The sequence below is a fragment of the Heterocephalus glaber genome, unplaced genomic scaffold (genome assembly GCF_053883595.1).
Source record: "Heterocephalus glaber isolate CG9 unplaced genomic scaffold, H.glaber_assembly_v1.0 deba00001472, whole genome shotgun sequence".
NCBI classification, from domain to species: domain Eukaryota; kingdom Metazoa; phylum Chordata; class Mammalia; order Rodentia; family Bathyergidae; genus Heterocephalus; species Heterocephalus glaber.
Window position 1 is genome coordinate 19,359,949 of NW_028258315.1, and position 16,709 is coordinate 19,376,657.

General features: G+C 34.7%; 1 protein-coding gene across 8 annotated transcripts in view; it reads left to right on the forward strand.

Annotated features, from left to right (window-relative positions):
* Positions 1-16,709, forward strand: part of Cdkal1 (CDKAL1 threonylcarbamoyladenosine tRNA methylthiotransferase) — a 627,362-nt gene that overhangs the window by 17,901 nt on the left and 592,752 nt on the right. For 2 of the 8 annotated variants that reach the window (XM_021260569.2, XM_087181223.1), the window contains exon 2: positions 6,195-6,342. The exons of the other annotated variants lie outside the window; for them this stretch is intronic. In XM_021260569.2, coding sequence (XP_021116228.1) covers positions 6,291-6,342 — 52 coding nt within the window. In that variant the 5' untranslated portion in view covers positions 6,195-6,290. The remainder of the gene's footprint in view (positions 1-6,194; positions 6,343-16,709) is intronic. 8 annotated transcript variants of the gene reach the window in all.

A 16,709-nucleotide genomic window follows, 5' to 3' on the forward strand; every position in this document is an offset into this window, starting at 1 on the left:
TAGGACACAATACCTGACAACCTCAAATTAAAGGATTAATCTTAGGCTTATTTTAGCTTGCACTTTGTAGAGGTTTCATTCCACAGTTGGTTGGCTCCAAGGGAGGGCGACACGGCAGAGGGGCATAGCAGAGGAGAAGCAGTCCATGGCAGGGCAGGCAGAAAGCAGCAGACGTTTTTCTCTTTCCTTTTATATTCCATCCAAGCTACAAGCCTATTGGTTGGTGCCACCCACATCTGTTGTGGGGCTTCACATTATCCATACCCAGAACATACTAAACCAATCAGACTAATCCAGTATCACACATCCATGAGCCAGCTACCTCCCGAAAGCCCCATCTATGAGTGCATGAGGCTTTGGGGGACATGTAGATATAAGCCATAAAAAGTTACAGAATATAAAGAGAAGCGAAGCCTTTCATACATTAAAATAGGATATCTGTGGATTTGTAAATTTTCCACATGTGGGTATGTCAAACTAAGCTTTTACCTTATAGATGTATATGTATATATGTATGCATATGTATACACTGTATGCATATATTCTATGTGCTAGAAAACCATAGACTGAAGATCTTTTTTAAAAGCACTTTCTTGTAATGGGATATGCTTGTATTGGGTTATTTGCATGAGCTAAGATTATTGTTCATAAACCATATTTTCTAGTCATTTTTGCCACTACTGTTCTGTGTAGAAAATTGAGAATTTTATTGAAAATTGCCTTTGTGTGAGGATCTAATAGCACAGGGGTGGTAGAAGTGGATTGTTCTAGGAGATGACTCCCAACAAAAATGAAGTAGTAGTTGTGGCAGGGATTACAGTGGTTATTGGCTCATTGAGTGGTGGTCTTTCTCTCTTTTCTCTCCAACACTCATGTTCAAGGAGAGAAATGGAAGCCTTAAAGAGGTTTGGTAGCTTCCCTACTTCCTACTTTCCTAAACAACAAAAATAAAACAACTCATAATACTAGAATTTGAGGAGGGAAAATAATTTGGAGATATCTAAATGTAAAATGAAGTCTATAGCTTGTGGCATTGCAGTATGTCTAATGAGCAGTGGGGGAATCCTATACTTGGAGCTTTGGAATGGTAGCCTGTGAGAGGAAACATTCCTTTGTGATCTAGAAGGAATTGAGTTTGAAGGATTTCACACACATTTCCCTCTCACTGAGGAGAGCAAATTGAGAATGGTAATGAAGTAAAAGATGGGTTGAAGTTATAGAAGATGAGCATTTTTAATTTTTTTAAATTTTTTTATTGGTACCGGGGATTGAACTCTGGTCCTTGCACTTGCAAGGCAAGCAGCAGAACCACTGAGCTAAATCCCTGGTCCCTGAGCAGCATTTTTAAAAGTGGAAATTGTGACCAATATTTTTCCTGCAGAGAACAGATTTGATATCCTAAGTAAAATCAAAGACTACAGTAGAAGCCAGTGTAAGAAAATTAGAGCATGGTGGTGTGTGTGCGCACGTGCGTGCGTGCATGCATGCACGCGCGTGTTAGTTGATGAGTAACTCCATCGTTTGGAAGGTTGTGAATAATTTAATAGAACAGATCTTTATATAAGTTCTTAAAATGCTGCAGTTTGAAAAGTCATAATACATATAATTAATTTCTATATGTTACAATAATTTTCTGGAAGACTTTACCATTGTCTTTGTGGCTTTAGGGATAAATACACCTTATAGAACTACATTATTATGTCACTGAAATTGGAGCTGATAGGGAGGTAAATCTTTTGCAAATGAGAAGGGCACCAATAGATGGAGGGAGGGGAAGGGGGTTAAAAAAAGAATTGAAATGTGTTATGTACATGTATCAACTCCCCACAAGCAATGTGATTGTACTGCAAATACGTACTTACAAAAAACTAAAATTGAAAAAAATAAAGAGGCTAGGGGAGAGTCAGCAGAGGGGGAGTAATAAAAGAATTAAGACGTGTTATTACACGTACCAGCTCATGATGAATATACATTACTGCAAACAGGTACTAATAAAAAATTTTTAAACCAAAACAAAAGAAAAAAATGGAGCTGAATGGCACATTTCTTAGTACTATGGTAAAGATACTGCATAGTTTAATTGGCACATTGTGACCGATATTTTTCCTATAAATTAAAAAAATTTGTTTAAGGGCCGGGGATTTAGCTTAGTGGCGGTGCTCCTGCCTCACAAGTGTAAGGTCCTGAGTTCAATCCCTGGTATCAAAAAAAAAAATTTTGTTTAAGCTACTAAAGTATAATTTACATTATATTTACTCATAAAACTTGCATGGTTTAAAAAAAGATCATATAAGGATGTTTTTCTTTTCTTTTGAAATGAGACCAAAGTAACTGAGAAATGAGAAGAAAATGGCTTTTTACAACAAAAGGAATTATGTATTTTATATTATAATAACTGAAGAGGATTCTCTCTGTTCAGTTTCCTATAATTGAAGGTCTGCATAATGAAAAATTTGGCTCAAGTTTCAGTGCTTTAGTGGAATATGACATTTTCAAAAGTTGTTTTAATATATTTAAAAGAGTGTTTAGGACTCTTCATTACTCTGATAAAATAGGATGCATGAGAGTTTTGGGATCTCTACAGTCTAGCTTTTGTTTCTTCTTTAAAGAAGTTTACAATTTTTTCACAGAACACAGAAATATTTAGTTTCATGTATCTGTCATCTAGGCCCAGGAATTTCCTCTTTTTTTTGTTGTATGAAGCATGTGTTTGAACCCAAAGACTACCAAATTATCCTAATTTTGATTTTGTACTATTTTGTGTGTTATATACACAAATGAGTGTGAACTCTTTTCTTAAATCCTAAGCATTATTTACCTTATGTTTGAGAGTGAATATGCATACTGTACTTAATTAGAATCTTCACCTTTTAAAGAGACAAAGGGAAAATCTAGTTCATTCATGTGCATTCTCAAATATTTTGGTTAATTACAACTAAATTATTTTAGCCATGACAACTAAATTATTTTGGTAGTTTTTAAGCTCTTTTAAATTTTTCCAGTAATAAGGTTATGGGAAGAGTTCAACATTTTTCTTGTCTTTGTGAACTTGAAGTTCATTTTTCATCCTGTTCAGCTTTTGGCCTGACATATTCAGGTCCCTTAAACTTCTGTTTGTGTTTTTTGTAGCATTTAAGTAGCAATACTTCAGTTCACATGTAATCTTATTAATTTTTGTGAGTAAACTGCTCTGGAGCATTAAACTGCATTAAGATGCCTAGTTCTTTAAAAATTACTGGCCTTCAGATATTTAAAAAGCTTAAAGTATTTTTAGTTGTAATATTTTAGAATTTTATGAAACAAATCATATACCTATAATTTTCAGAAACTTGATACTTAATTGTCGAATAATTGAAATTACCTTTGGAGATTTTGTAAATATTGTTTTGGATAATTTATTTAAAAATAGCTTGAGCTTTTTTTTCTTTTTAAAGAAAATGAACAGATGATATATTACCATAAAACTTCATTAAAAATGTGGTTTTTTGCATTGTTGTCTTTAATTTTGCTGAAACAAACCTTCTGATTGTTGACAATTGCATATGTAAAATACTACTGGCTTCTTTTCACTTTCAATTTAAAATTTAATGGGTTTGGATTAAATACATGATGTATTTTTAGTTCTTGAACAACAGATGGCGGTATTGCATTATGTGATTGCTGCAGCAGTACACACTATTATATATTAAAAGTGAATTTTGGGCTACAGATGATCTAATAAAATTACTAGAAGTCATTAAATTAGCTAACACTTCATTTTTCTGATTTACTGATTTCTTTCTAGACTTTTTAGCAGTATTTATGTAAGATTGACCTTTCCTGAGGCAGCATGATCCTGGACAGCTATCAGCTGCCCTGTGCATGCTGGAAACCACCTATGGAGTTATTGAGCCATTGGCTCTCTGCTGGACACCTTCCTCATTCTGTTGCCCTGACTGTGCTGGTCCTAAAATCTAGTCAGGGCCGTTGTCCCTCTGTACATATTGAAATGGGAGTTTTTGAAGTAGAGGGCAAATGCTTGTTACCTCTACTACTCATATTCCTTTTTTATAAGAACTTACTAAAAAATTACTAAAACTAACGTTTGCATAGAATACAAGTACAGTAGCTCATTAAGCTTCAAATCTGTATATACTAAGATTAAGGAGACTTAATAGTAAAACAGAACGGAGCAAACTGTGTACTTTAAAATTTCCCACTGGTTTCCACTTTGCCAACATGTGCTTGGTGGTTCACTTAGGAAGGAAATGATTTGAAGGTTCAGGTCAGTGTTTGTTTGCATAAGCTTTTGTTTCTGCCCTTCTTGCAGAGCATGGTGATCCTCACATTTAAGAGTGTTTTGGAAGTTTTGTCTAGTGTTATGTATATAGTTTCATGTCTGTCATATTTAGGGTGACTTAGGTGATGAGACTATTTGGTTGTACCTAATTTACTTGCCTGAGGTCCAGACTCAGTTATTTTCCCTGGCTTAGAGAGAGAAGGACTCCTCAGCTGGTTCCTATCTTACGAGATTTATTTGCTATACATTTTTTTGTCCTATCTTGAGTTCTTTCTATTTTACTTGTCTTTATCTTTGACATTTCAGAGACACTGTTGCTCAGTAGACAGAAGTCAATTCTTTTTTTTTTTTTTTTTTCCAGAAGTCAATTCTTAATATTAAGCCAGAGTAGGAAACTGGCTACTACCATCCATTAGCTACTTGACTTTGGGCAGATGACAGTATCTGTGCCTTTGTATCCTTATTAAATGAAGATGATAACAGTCCTCCTTTCTGAAGATTATCTATGGGGGGTTCAGGGTGTGTTTGGTATGACTGGTGTCATTACATATGACTCCTCACACAATAGAAATTTGGGTTTGTGTGTGTGCATTAGTGAAGTAAAAACAACTTTTGAGTACTTACATAAGTAGCTTCATTTTAAACTTTAAAATAGTAAAAAAAATTAAAGTATTTCTAAAGGTTACATGGTGTGTGAGAGAATCTCTGAGTTTGTCTTAGTTACTACTTTTCTTACTGGTGAGACGAATATCTGAGATCCAAAGTTAAAGGAGGAAAGGTTTATTGTAGCTCAGTTCGTAGAGGCTTCAGTCTATAGTTGGCTGGCTCTAAGGTAGAGGGACATCACAGAGGAGAAAGTCGTAGGAGAGTGGGGCAGGCAGAAGGCAACAAGCAGCAAGCCCTTTTTCTGTCCTTTATATTCCACTCTTAGCATAGGTAGCACTCACACCCAGGGTGGGCGCCCTTAATCCCAGCATTTCACCATTAACTCCAGCATCGCACTCGATCTAGCCACCTCTGAAAAGCCCCACTTATGACTGCACAAGGGTTTGTGGGGACATCTAGATACAAGCTGTAACAGTTTTCCAGTAGATCCCTTGTAGGGTGCTGTCAGTCCTAGTCTCCATAGTCTTGACATGTGTTGGATAAGATCTTCATAGTAGCACTTTTTCTGACATGTATACTACAAATTATATTGAATCAAATCTAGTTTAATCCATTCTTATTAAATTGGAAATAGTAATTGCTTTTCATTTAATGGGATTGCATTAACTATCAGAAATTTTACTGTACTTTTAAGCTTAGTAAAATATGGTTATATGTATTTCCACTTATTTGTGTATGTTTCTGTGCCCTTGCAGAGAGAATTGATCTAATATTTATTTAAAAGTTGAGTCATTTGCATTAATTGGTAGAAGAGCATGAGATAATGGTGTGTCTTAGTTTTCTCATTGCTGAGACAAAATACTTGATACCCAAAGTTAAAGGAGAACAGGTTTATTTGGCTCACAGTTTGTAGGGGTTTCAGTCCATAGTTGACTGCTTCAAGGCAGGGCGGCATGGCAGAGGGGCATCACAGAGGAGAAACAGTCCATGGCAGGCAAAAGGTAGTAGAAGGCAGCAAGTGACAAGAAAACAGAAACCCTCTTTCTGTCCCTTGAATCTTATCCAGGCAACCCACCCTTAGGACAGATAGCACTCACACCCTAATCCTACCCAGAACTATATCAAACCAATCAGTGGACTAATTTAGTAATCACACACTTTCATCCCAGCATCACACACTCCAGATCCAGCCATCTTCCAAAAGCCCCACCTGTGACCACATAAGGCTTTAGGGGGTCATCTAGACACAAGCCATAACATGGAATGAGAATGACATTTTCTCATTCTCCTTTCCCTTTTTATTTCTCAGGAAATAAAAGAAATAAATCGAAGGGACCTCAAAATGGAATTTTCATCTACTCAGAAACAGGGAAAGGAAGTTAAGAGTCTCTAGAGAAGAACTGGAATGCTGCTTGCTCTTAAGGATGAGCATCCAGCCCTCCTAAAGATAAAAAAAGGTTGGGGATGAAAATAAATCTGTTAAACATTTATTCTAACAATGCTCTTTAAGTTTACTCCACTAAATCATATTTAGAGATAGCCAAGTTTACCTTATTTTCATGAGCTATGCTGTGCTTTTCCTTATACTGTGAAGAAAAGGCTAATTGATGAACCAAATACATTTCTGAGTTAGTTTTTGATTATTGCTTTTAATGATGGAGTTGTTTCATAGAAAATGTGGAACTGGACTCCTCCCCTATCCTCATTCTCTTTTGCTTTCATTCTTTCAGTGTTTTCAGTAACCATTTTGCTACCTTATTAGCTATTGCCTTCTTATGTTCTTTTAGAGTTATTGTGTAATTTAAGATGGAATCATTATATTTTAACTGTGATTTAAAACTATAAAGAACTATTTGATGACTTAATTTGAGTCAAATTTATAAATGAGTCAAAGATAAGGATAGATCATCAAAGGAATTTTCTCTTTTCCCTGCAAAAGCCAAATTGTTACCTAGCTTACAAAAATAATAGAACTGTGAGGATGTTCTAATAAAACTATTCAAGAAATCTTTGAAAAATATAAAAGTAGAAGACTTCGAAAAATGGCATATAGGCATCAAATTAATGCAAAGAAACTTGGAACAGCATTTGAAGCTTATCATTTCTATCTCATTTCTAGCCACCTTTTATCTTGTAACTTAGGTAAGATGTAGATCATATACAAGCCATAAACATGTTTTTATAAAGAAAAGGCTTTACAATTTTCAATGAAGTTTTTTTCTACTGACATATGGATGGGAATATTACGTTGGATAGAAATTTTTGTCTTGTAAAAAGTCAAGAGATATGTGAGTGTAATTAGTGTTTGTACATTCATGCAGCAGTTTAAACATAAATATCCTTTCCCTGTCAAATATATATAGGAAACTTTGTAAAAATAATAAAACTATTTTGTAAAATCTTATGAATACAGAAATGTGTGCATTACTTGTAAGATAGGAAACATTATGGTTTGGCTCATTATGTAATTCTAGTGAATTAATATTGGTATTAAAAAATACCGATTTGAGCCAGGCATGATGGTGCATGCCTACAACCCCAGCACTCCGGCTGAGGGAGGATGATCACCACAAGTTTGAAGCCAGCCTGAGCTACCTAGTGAATTCAAGACTAGCTTGGAATACATCATGAGACCCTATCTAAAAAACAAAAAACAAAACAAAACAAAAGAAAACCGAACAAAAAACCTCCAACAATTTGAGTAATAGCTTAACCATTCTTAATTGAGGGATTTTTGCATCAGCCATTAAAATTTTCTGAACCTTAGTTTCTTTAAGATAGAGTAATGCTGTACTAGCCTCATGAAATTGGAATGAAAACAAACATGAGATAATGTTTTAGTGTTTGAAAACATTTAGAAGTTCAAAAATAATTAATGTATTGTTTAAATGTTACAAAATTTTAAACTGATAGCTTTTGAATTCCCATGTTCCACTCCTTTTCATCTGTATATGTGAAAGATATTTTTGTTCAGTTTACCTCAGTTCCTCAATATACCAAAAGATGGCACTGTTGGTTCATGTTTAATATTTTAATTTGCTTTTTGATTGAAAAAAAATGTGTTGGACATCTTATCTGCAAATGTCTTAAATTGAGGTTATATATTTTTTACATTTAATTTTGTTTTGTAAATGGATCTTTAATTCATGTAAGGTTTCCTAGGACCAGATTTCATATTTATTTTGAGATGGTTTGGAAATTCAGTTATTTAACAGTCATTTTGTAGACATAAACTCCTGTATAATCCAGTATAATTAATGATAAAACCTTGTCTTAATGTGACAGCTAATGTTTCATGGGAAGCATAGTTGGTTTTTGTAGAGCAAAAGCCATTCATTTTTTAAGCCTTTAAAAACAATCCAGTGATTAAAACATAACAGCCATAAAGAAATGATTTGTGTGCTTTGGGTCACACCAGCTAGGTTTCTCTATATTGGCAAGTCATTTTATATGAAAAGTACCTTTGAAAATTTAGCAAAACCTTTTCACTATTTGAATTTCCTCTGGCAGGAGTGTGATACAAGGAGAATCTAGGTTCTATGAATAGCTTCTCCAGGTGAGAAATGCTGGAATTAGATAATATGAATTTGACTTGAATTGCAAATAACTTATATGGAAGGATGTGGTGAGTATAGCTCTCATACACGGAGGTGGAAACCTCCTGATTTATTCCTGTTTATTCCTAGAGCATAGTGCATCCAATACAGTTTATGACCCAAGCAAGCTGGTACAAGTAGGATATTTTTAAGTCCAGTCAGAGCTGTCTCTAGTTGTTTTTCAGTACAAACAACATTTGCTAGTGATTTTTACTGTAAGTAGAAAAGCACAAAACGCTTCTGCTACTGTTTTCATAAAATGTTTAGTTCTTGTTTTGGGGTAAGGTTAGAAATCCAAGATCCTTCCAATGTGCTTTCATTGTTTCCTTTACTTAAAAGTAGACTCTGTTTTGAATCAGTATAACTAGTAGATTTTAGTTTTTGTCTTTTTTTTTTTTTTTTAAAATCACTTTTTGGGGTACTGTGCCTTAAAAACCCATCTTCATGACTCTGAAGTGACTGTCTCAGTTACTACGTATGTAGTTTGGGGGAAGTGAAAACACTTGGCACTGAGAAGTTTTCTGTGCTTGGGGATATATGTGCTTATATTTAAATGTTCACCTTTGTTAATGCTATTAATATGATATATATGTGATTTGACTGAATTGTTTAAAAATGCATAAAGATTTAATTATTCAGCAACAGTCCCACTAGCTAAAGATTATCTTCTAGACATTTTCTTCCAATCCTGTGAACTCTGAATAATGGTAGAGATACAAGGAGTGTACTGTGACACTTTAGTACTTCAGAGCTCATGGTCCATGTACAGGTTGAACTATGTTTTAAATTTTTAACAAGAAACCCATCTACCTCTGTGCCTCTTTTTGTAGGTGTCATATTCTGTGGGTTTGGTAAATAACAAAGGTTTATTTTCCTAGATGACTCTGTTTTCAGATTTTTGTAGAGAAATTAGAAAAAGTAAAAAATATGCTGATATATTTTTTTAAACCTTTATTTTGGACAAATGGACAAAGACAACTAAGTGTCCTAAAAACGTTTTCACTAAATTCCCCCCAGCCCACAACTCTACATATGCAGGCTTTCCAGAATTTCAAATCTGTATCACAGGTTAGGTGTTAAAGTAGTAAAATGTGATACTAGGCTAGCAGTACTTTTTCTCCAAATAATACTTGTGATTAAAAAGAAATCCTATCAAACAGCATTATATATTCATTATAAAAAAAGATCTATCATCAGATTTTGTCTGCCTGCTGTAGATGCCTTGTAATGGTATGCTAATTTATGCTGATGATCTTACCTCATGACCCTTCTGTGTGGCCTAGATATGTTAATACGTTATAGCTTTTTAATTTCAGTCATCTGTGTTGGTTGAATATGCTTGTTGGTCCATAGTACCACTCACCCGTCTGTGTCAGGGACTGGAAAAGAACAAGAAAAATGTATCTCAGAATCAATTTCTTTAAGCATGTATTAGTAATGGAAATTATAAAACAGACATAATTTTAATAAGACTGTTATGCCTGAACATTCATTGCAAATAGTATTGCACATACTGTCAGCTTTTAATTAGGAAAGGGAGTTGGGTCATTGGTTTTATTAAGCAAGGGCTCATTAACATCTTTTGCATTAAAAAAAATTTTTTTTAATGTCAGTGAGAAAATATCCCAAGAATGAAAATTAGATGTCCTAACAGTTTTAGGACGTACACTACACTATTACCTTGATTTTTTTATTTCTTAAATTTGGCGGGTTAAGCATTTTAAAATCCCCATGATAGGAAAATACCGTATAGTATGTGGTAGGGAAATATAATATCTTATGGGAAAATGGGTAGGTGAGCCCAAGGACTAAAACAGATGGGAGAACTCATATAAAATTATGTTAAAGTGAAAATTTCATAGAAGGAATTTATATACCTTAAATATAATTAATTGCTTTATTTTTCCTCATCCATAGAAACTGTCTCTTACAAGTTATTTTTGTTTTTTCTATAGAGAATGTGTATACTGAGGAATGTTTTTTCTTTTTATATTTGGCTGCTTCAGCTCTCTCTGGAAATTGTTGTTTCCCTGTATTTTTGGTGTTATTTTTCTCTAAAAGACACTGATTAACTCAAATGTCCAGAAAACCTATATGGCCACTTTAGAATTGGCATATTGGTACACCTGAGTCAGTAATTTTTTTTTTTTTTTTTTTTTGGTACGGGGGATTGAACTCAGGCCCTTGCACTTGCCAGGCAGGCACGGTGCTACTGAACTACATCCCCAGAGCCCATAAGTAAGTATTTCTTAAGCCTTTCTGGGGCTGTGATTCTTTGGGTCTAAAATGGGCTATGAGGTTGTTGTGGTGGTTAATAAATGGTTGATAAATATTAGGTATTACTAAGCATTGGTAAAGAAAACCCACCATTTTATGTAAATGTTTTAAATTTGAGTTCCTGAAACAAACTTAATATACTAATATAATTTGACTTAATTCATCTTTATGTTTTAAAATGTCTTTGTATTTATTTCTTGCATATCCTTTTCTGATGGTGAATATGAATTGGGAAATGAGGCGAACTAGCTATATAATAGATGGCTTTTTTTGGTAGCAAGTGAAGCAGAATGGAGTGATCTCATAACAGGAATTGGAACGTTTGAAGTTTTGTTCCAAAGATGACTTTGCTTATTGTTTGACTTTGATTATTTAGCTTTCCTCAGTTTTTTAATCCTCATTTATGAAATGATCCATTTTGACTGTTCCAGAGGTAAAAAGCTGAAAGTGTTTTTTCTTATACAGTGTGAAAGAGGTAAAGCCATGTTAGGTGTGAAATCCTTCTTGAACATTTCTAATTTTATATCTCCTTAAAGCCCCCCCCCCCCCCCCAATCAGGCTCTCCTTTAACACACTATCATGGCCCAAATTATCTGTATTTCTTCTTACGGGACTTACTAGACTCCACACAGTTTTTGTTTTTTTTTTTTCCTGGTACTGGGGATTGAACCTAGGACCTTGTGCTTGCGAGGCAGGCACGATGCCATTGAGCTAAATCCCTGGCCCCTCCACACAATTATTTATTTATCTCCTATTAGGCTGAACTTGAATACAGAGATAGCTCTCTTTTTTGTATTCATAGTGCTACCAACGTATTTAGTCTATGATAGACTTTTTTTGAATGACTTTATATCAATATTCATGTCATTCGTAGGAAACAAAACGTACTTTACATAGAGTTGAGAGGTGGTTTTTTCATTTGTGTTGCTTTTATGTTTACCATGAGATAATAAGACAGAATGAGTTGTTACCACCTGAAAGAATTAAATTTTTTTTTCTGCTTCAAGTTGTTCGTAAGTTTTTGAGACTCTTTTGTGCACCTGACCAAAGTAAATGATCTCATTGGTTCTTTACAAATGTTGTGATTCATGGGCACTGTAAGTATAGATTTCATGCTTAAAGTGACTGAATAAAATAGGTGCATTGTTCTTTGTTAGTTTCCTCAATTGGTTCTTTTTATTTTCCTGTTCTTACTGGCGATTCCTTGAGGCATCTGGCCAGTGTTAGGTATTTCTTCCTGACTCATCATTCCTTCTGCCACCTGCCAAAGAAATGCTTTTACTTTGCTTAGGAACATTTGGAGTGGGTTAGATTTCATTATTAGTGTGGGTCACGGACCACCTGATAAGCCTAAGCATGTCATATTAATTAGTACTGACTGCCAGCTACCAGAATGCTCAATTCTGGTGCTGTGCAGTTTTAATTTTAAAGGTGTTGTTGGATATGGAAGAGTCCTTTATCTGAAGGTGAACTAGCTGTTAATTTGAATTCTCCTACCTCCATGGTGTTTTCCTTTGTATCAAACTCCAGTGGATTGTATTTACTTTTATGTAGTCTTTTAGAGCCACTAGTATTTCTTTTTTGAGATTTAGAAAAGAAGAAATTGAGGATTGGGAAATAAAAAGGGAGGAAAATGGCTGGTAGGCCACATGTAGAGGTTTTAACCTTTTAGCCCTGGGGAGTGATAACTTCTGGATTTAGTACTTAGCATCTTATATCTGAACTTTGGGATGAAGTTGTGTTAGAGGGTCGCTGGGGCCTGTGGGTCTTCAGAAAATGGAGTCTGTTGTGCAGTAAGAAAGGAGTGGATTGAACTTAAACATGCTCAGATAAGTTGAAAGCTCAGGTAAAATGTATTCTTATCTGCTGCAAGCCTAAAGAAATATACTTAAATTTGAATGAAACTGTAGAAGAGCAATGCTGAATTTTGTAGAAGGAAAGATGGTCAGAGAACCTTAGAAGTGCAGTGTCCACCTTTACAAATAAGGTGAAACATCACCCATCACTTTCTGTGATGTCTTTATTGTGCTCAGTTTTAAAATACTGATAGGGGCTTCCCTAGGGTTTTTTTTTTCTTTTCTACTTTTGGTCTGTCTATCCTATCTTCCCATTAAATCTTAAAAATCTTCCAAAATGTGGTCTGCCATGGGGATTTTTAGAAACATTAGCCCTTAATTGTGAAGGGACTACTTTTCATCTGTATTTCTGAAAAAGGAAGCCTGTCTAAATTTCTAGAAAGAGTTATGCTGATCTTTGAAAATAAGTACTGTAATATAGATAGGAGAAAGAATATGAAAAAGTCCAGTGTTAAAGGAGCATATGTTATGTTAGACCGTATGAGGCTGACCAACATACCTTGTGATCTTAGCCAAGCCACTTAATCTTCCTAAGTCTGAGTTTATTCATAAATGAAATGAATGAGTTGAACTCCAGTGTTCTCTGGTTCTTTGTCAGTTTATTACGTATTCATATGCCTATTATGTTGTGCATTCAGCAGTGAACAAGACAGAGTTGCACCCTTATAAGAAGACTTCTGTTTCCCCTATCTCCCATGACCTATTGTCTTCCTGTTTGCTTATCTAGTAATTGGGTTGATAATGAGGAAATGAAGCAATGTGAAATGATTAATCACAAATCTAGGGACTTTGCTTTTATGTACAAGGTGGACTAACATTTTTTTAAAGGAGAAAACACTGAAGAAAATAGTTACAACGAAGCAGTGGGCTATCTCTTAGTGGGAAATTAATTGACTTGGGAATGAGAAGAGGAAAAGATCTAGCTAGAGAATAATCTTGTTTAAGTTGAGGTGTAGCAGGTATAAAGTGGAAAGGATTTATCCCTGATAGTGAAAAGCAAATTAAAAAGTATTTGAGCTTCTGGGTAGTGGTACTGTTGTAATTTTTCAATACTGGTGTAATTTTAATTTTTTGGGGAAAGATTCTTCGATATAAGGCCTACTCTCTTCTTGAGCTTTATTCCTTTATTCTGGAGAATTGAGATTTATTATCTCACAAAAGGGAAAAATAATTTGAATAGAGTTAATAAAAATAAAAGGAGTAGGGCTGGGGATTTAGCTCAGTAGTTTCGCTGCCTGCTGTGCAAGCGCAAGGACCCGAGTTCGATCTCCGGTACCAAAAAATAAAGGAGTAAAATTTCATTCAATTGAGAAATATAGGAAGGCATCCAAAATGAGGACAGATCCCTTATTTGGCCACTAGGTGTAAAATGAAGCTCTAGTTTCTGTGTAGGTGGTTGAAGAGCATTTAACTCTTGTTGGCAGCATCCAGGTTAACTTCATACAATTTAATTCTCTGACTTCTTGCAAGATACTGATGAAAGCAGTCAAATTTATTGGTTATTAGGTAGCAAGAGTAAGTTCAATTTTCTCCAGACTTGTGACAATTAGAGGCTGGTTCTAGCATATCTAATGCTTAAGTTTCAAGGCTACCTCTATTTGAGAGCTGTTTTGGGGAGATAACCTTGTAACACATACATTTTAATGAGTACGTTACTTTTACCACCTGCTGAAGTCGACTTGGAGTGACTGCTGACCTGAAGTGAATGCTTGTGTTCAATATTAATACGGCATGTCTGGATCTAGACAGCAATCTTTCATTTTGACATGCACATAGTCAAAGTAAATTAATGTTTAAAACCTGAACACTTTTAAGTTCAGCCAGTGTGTGTATTCCATAAGAATCCTTCAGAAGCAGTTACACAGAAATGCTGAGTGCTTTCTTATACTTTATATACATATGGGTCCACATGGCAAATATTTGTAACAAGATTTATCCAGTCCTATTTTTGTGATCTCTTTGTTTTACATTAGTTATAGAAATTAATGAACTTAGTTTAGGACTTAATCTTTATATATTTTAATTAAAATTAACACTTTTTTATAAATATGCCTTTCAAGACTGTAGCCTGATTTGAATGACATTTTTTTTAATCAAGCTAATTCTGTATTTTATTTTTCTTAAATGATAATAAATTTTTGGAAATGGTGGTAATTAAAAACACTAGGCAGGGAAATACATAGTGTGTCTGTGATGATCTATGTAACAAGGTTGTTACTGAGAGGATTTTTCTTTTTCTTTCTTATACACTATTGTGTTTTCGCTTTTCCTGGGTAAAAAAACATTCATGGCAGATGTAGTAATGGGGAAATTATATTAACATTTAAGTATTAAATTAGCTTGTAGCCAGAGTCTCTTACTAATATGATGACATTTAGAAAGTTTGGGATTTTAAGGACAATGTTGCATAACTCATTGTTACACATTTCCTGTTTGCCATTAAAAAAACCTTAGATCTGCTTTTTCAGATTGGAAATTTCCATTATGGGTTTCAATGTTGTTATTTTACCTGCGTGTCAGTGTTTCATATTTATGTATTAAGAATATGTGTATAGTGACCATAATGGAACTATTGGAGTTATATGCAAACAACAGTTTTCATAACACTTTTACAGTTTAATTTCAAAGAAGAATCTCAAGTTATGTTTATTAGAAAACATATTACAGCTAGACTTTTCATGCTACAAAAAGATGGCAGGTGGAAATGAACCCAATATATTTTCAAAGAAAATATGCTGCATTTTTGAAACATGTCTCTTACATCAGCATGTTTTGTATGTCCTGTTAGAGTTAAAATACATGCCATAGTTTTTCTGTAAAAATCAAAATTAGATTTCTTCTGTGTTTGACAGAATACGTTTTCTGTTCAGAAATAAATACACTATTTGATTTAGGAGACGGAACATCAAATAGCAGTTGTTAGATTATATTTAATACACTTATCATTTTCTGAATCTTGGATATCCCTAACCTCAGAAAAATATGTGCTTTACCCATGGTACAGTGGCTTTGGATTGGATTTGGAAACATTGGACAGAGAACACCTATTGTTTCCGTTGAATGATGTATGCCCCACAGAGGTGAGCTTTTTGACCCAGTGGTCTTGCAGTAGTAATGGATTTGCACTGATTTGAGCGCACTTTTCCACTTGGTCCTGTTTTCAGTTCTGTGTAATTGCTGGCTAGCTAGCACAATCAAACATCTACTTCGCAGCTGTGGAAGGCAGTGTGACTAGCTGGCTCAAACTAAACTGGTTCAGATTTCCAGCTCTGACTTGGTATTATGCTTTTACTACCTGAATAAACTAGATGTTTGTGTATAAATTGTCTTTATCACTTGAACATACTCACTTTTGTTCTGCATGGAGGATTTTTGTTCTTATGTAAAGTTTCCTAGAAAATTGTATTAGCATGGATTAACTGGAGAATAAGCCATTTGCATACAAACTCTCCCTTAGTCAGGGACTTTGTGGAAGAGTTCAACAAAAAATTAATATGTTATAATTGGGCCTGTTGTTCCTGATCTTAATTTGCTTTCATAATTTTTCCACCAAAAAAACCCAAACCCACCAAACAATAATTAGCCATCCAAGTTAGAGGACATAATCCTACCGGGGCCGGTATGTTTGGAATCTTTAGAAGCTGGGCTTTTTTGATAGTTGATACCCTTGTACCTCCACTGATAAATCCATTAGGGCAGACATTTTCTTTGGTGGAAAGCAGTGTATAACTGACTGTGACAGCCACTTCTTGAAACCTTATGGACTTAAGATTGAGGACTGGGGACTCAGAGCAAGCTATGTGCATGATTACATATAATCAAGGTTAATTTTTATCAAGGGTCACTATGTCTTTGCTATGGTCTGACAATCATGACCTACATTAAAAGAGCCCTGTGGGTCTGTCTGGTGTGTTTTTGCTTAATGTCTGGGCCATGTATTTCAGATGCTTGTCAGTTTCATTATACATTATCATTTGGGACCTTTGCTGGACTTTCAGGTATACCATAAAAATAGAGCTCTTTGCAGTTAGATAGTCAGGAAGGAGCTTCTGTTTTACAGTGTGTAAACAGTCTTTAATCTTGAAGGGTGATTAA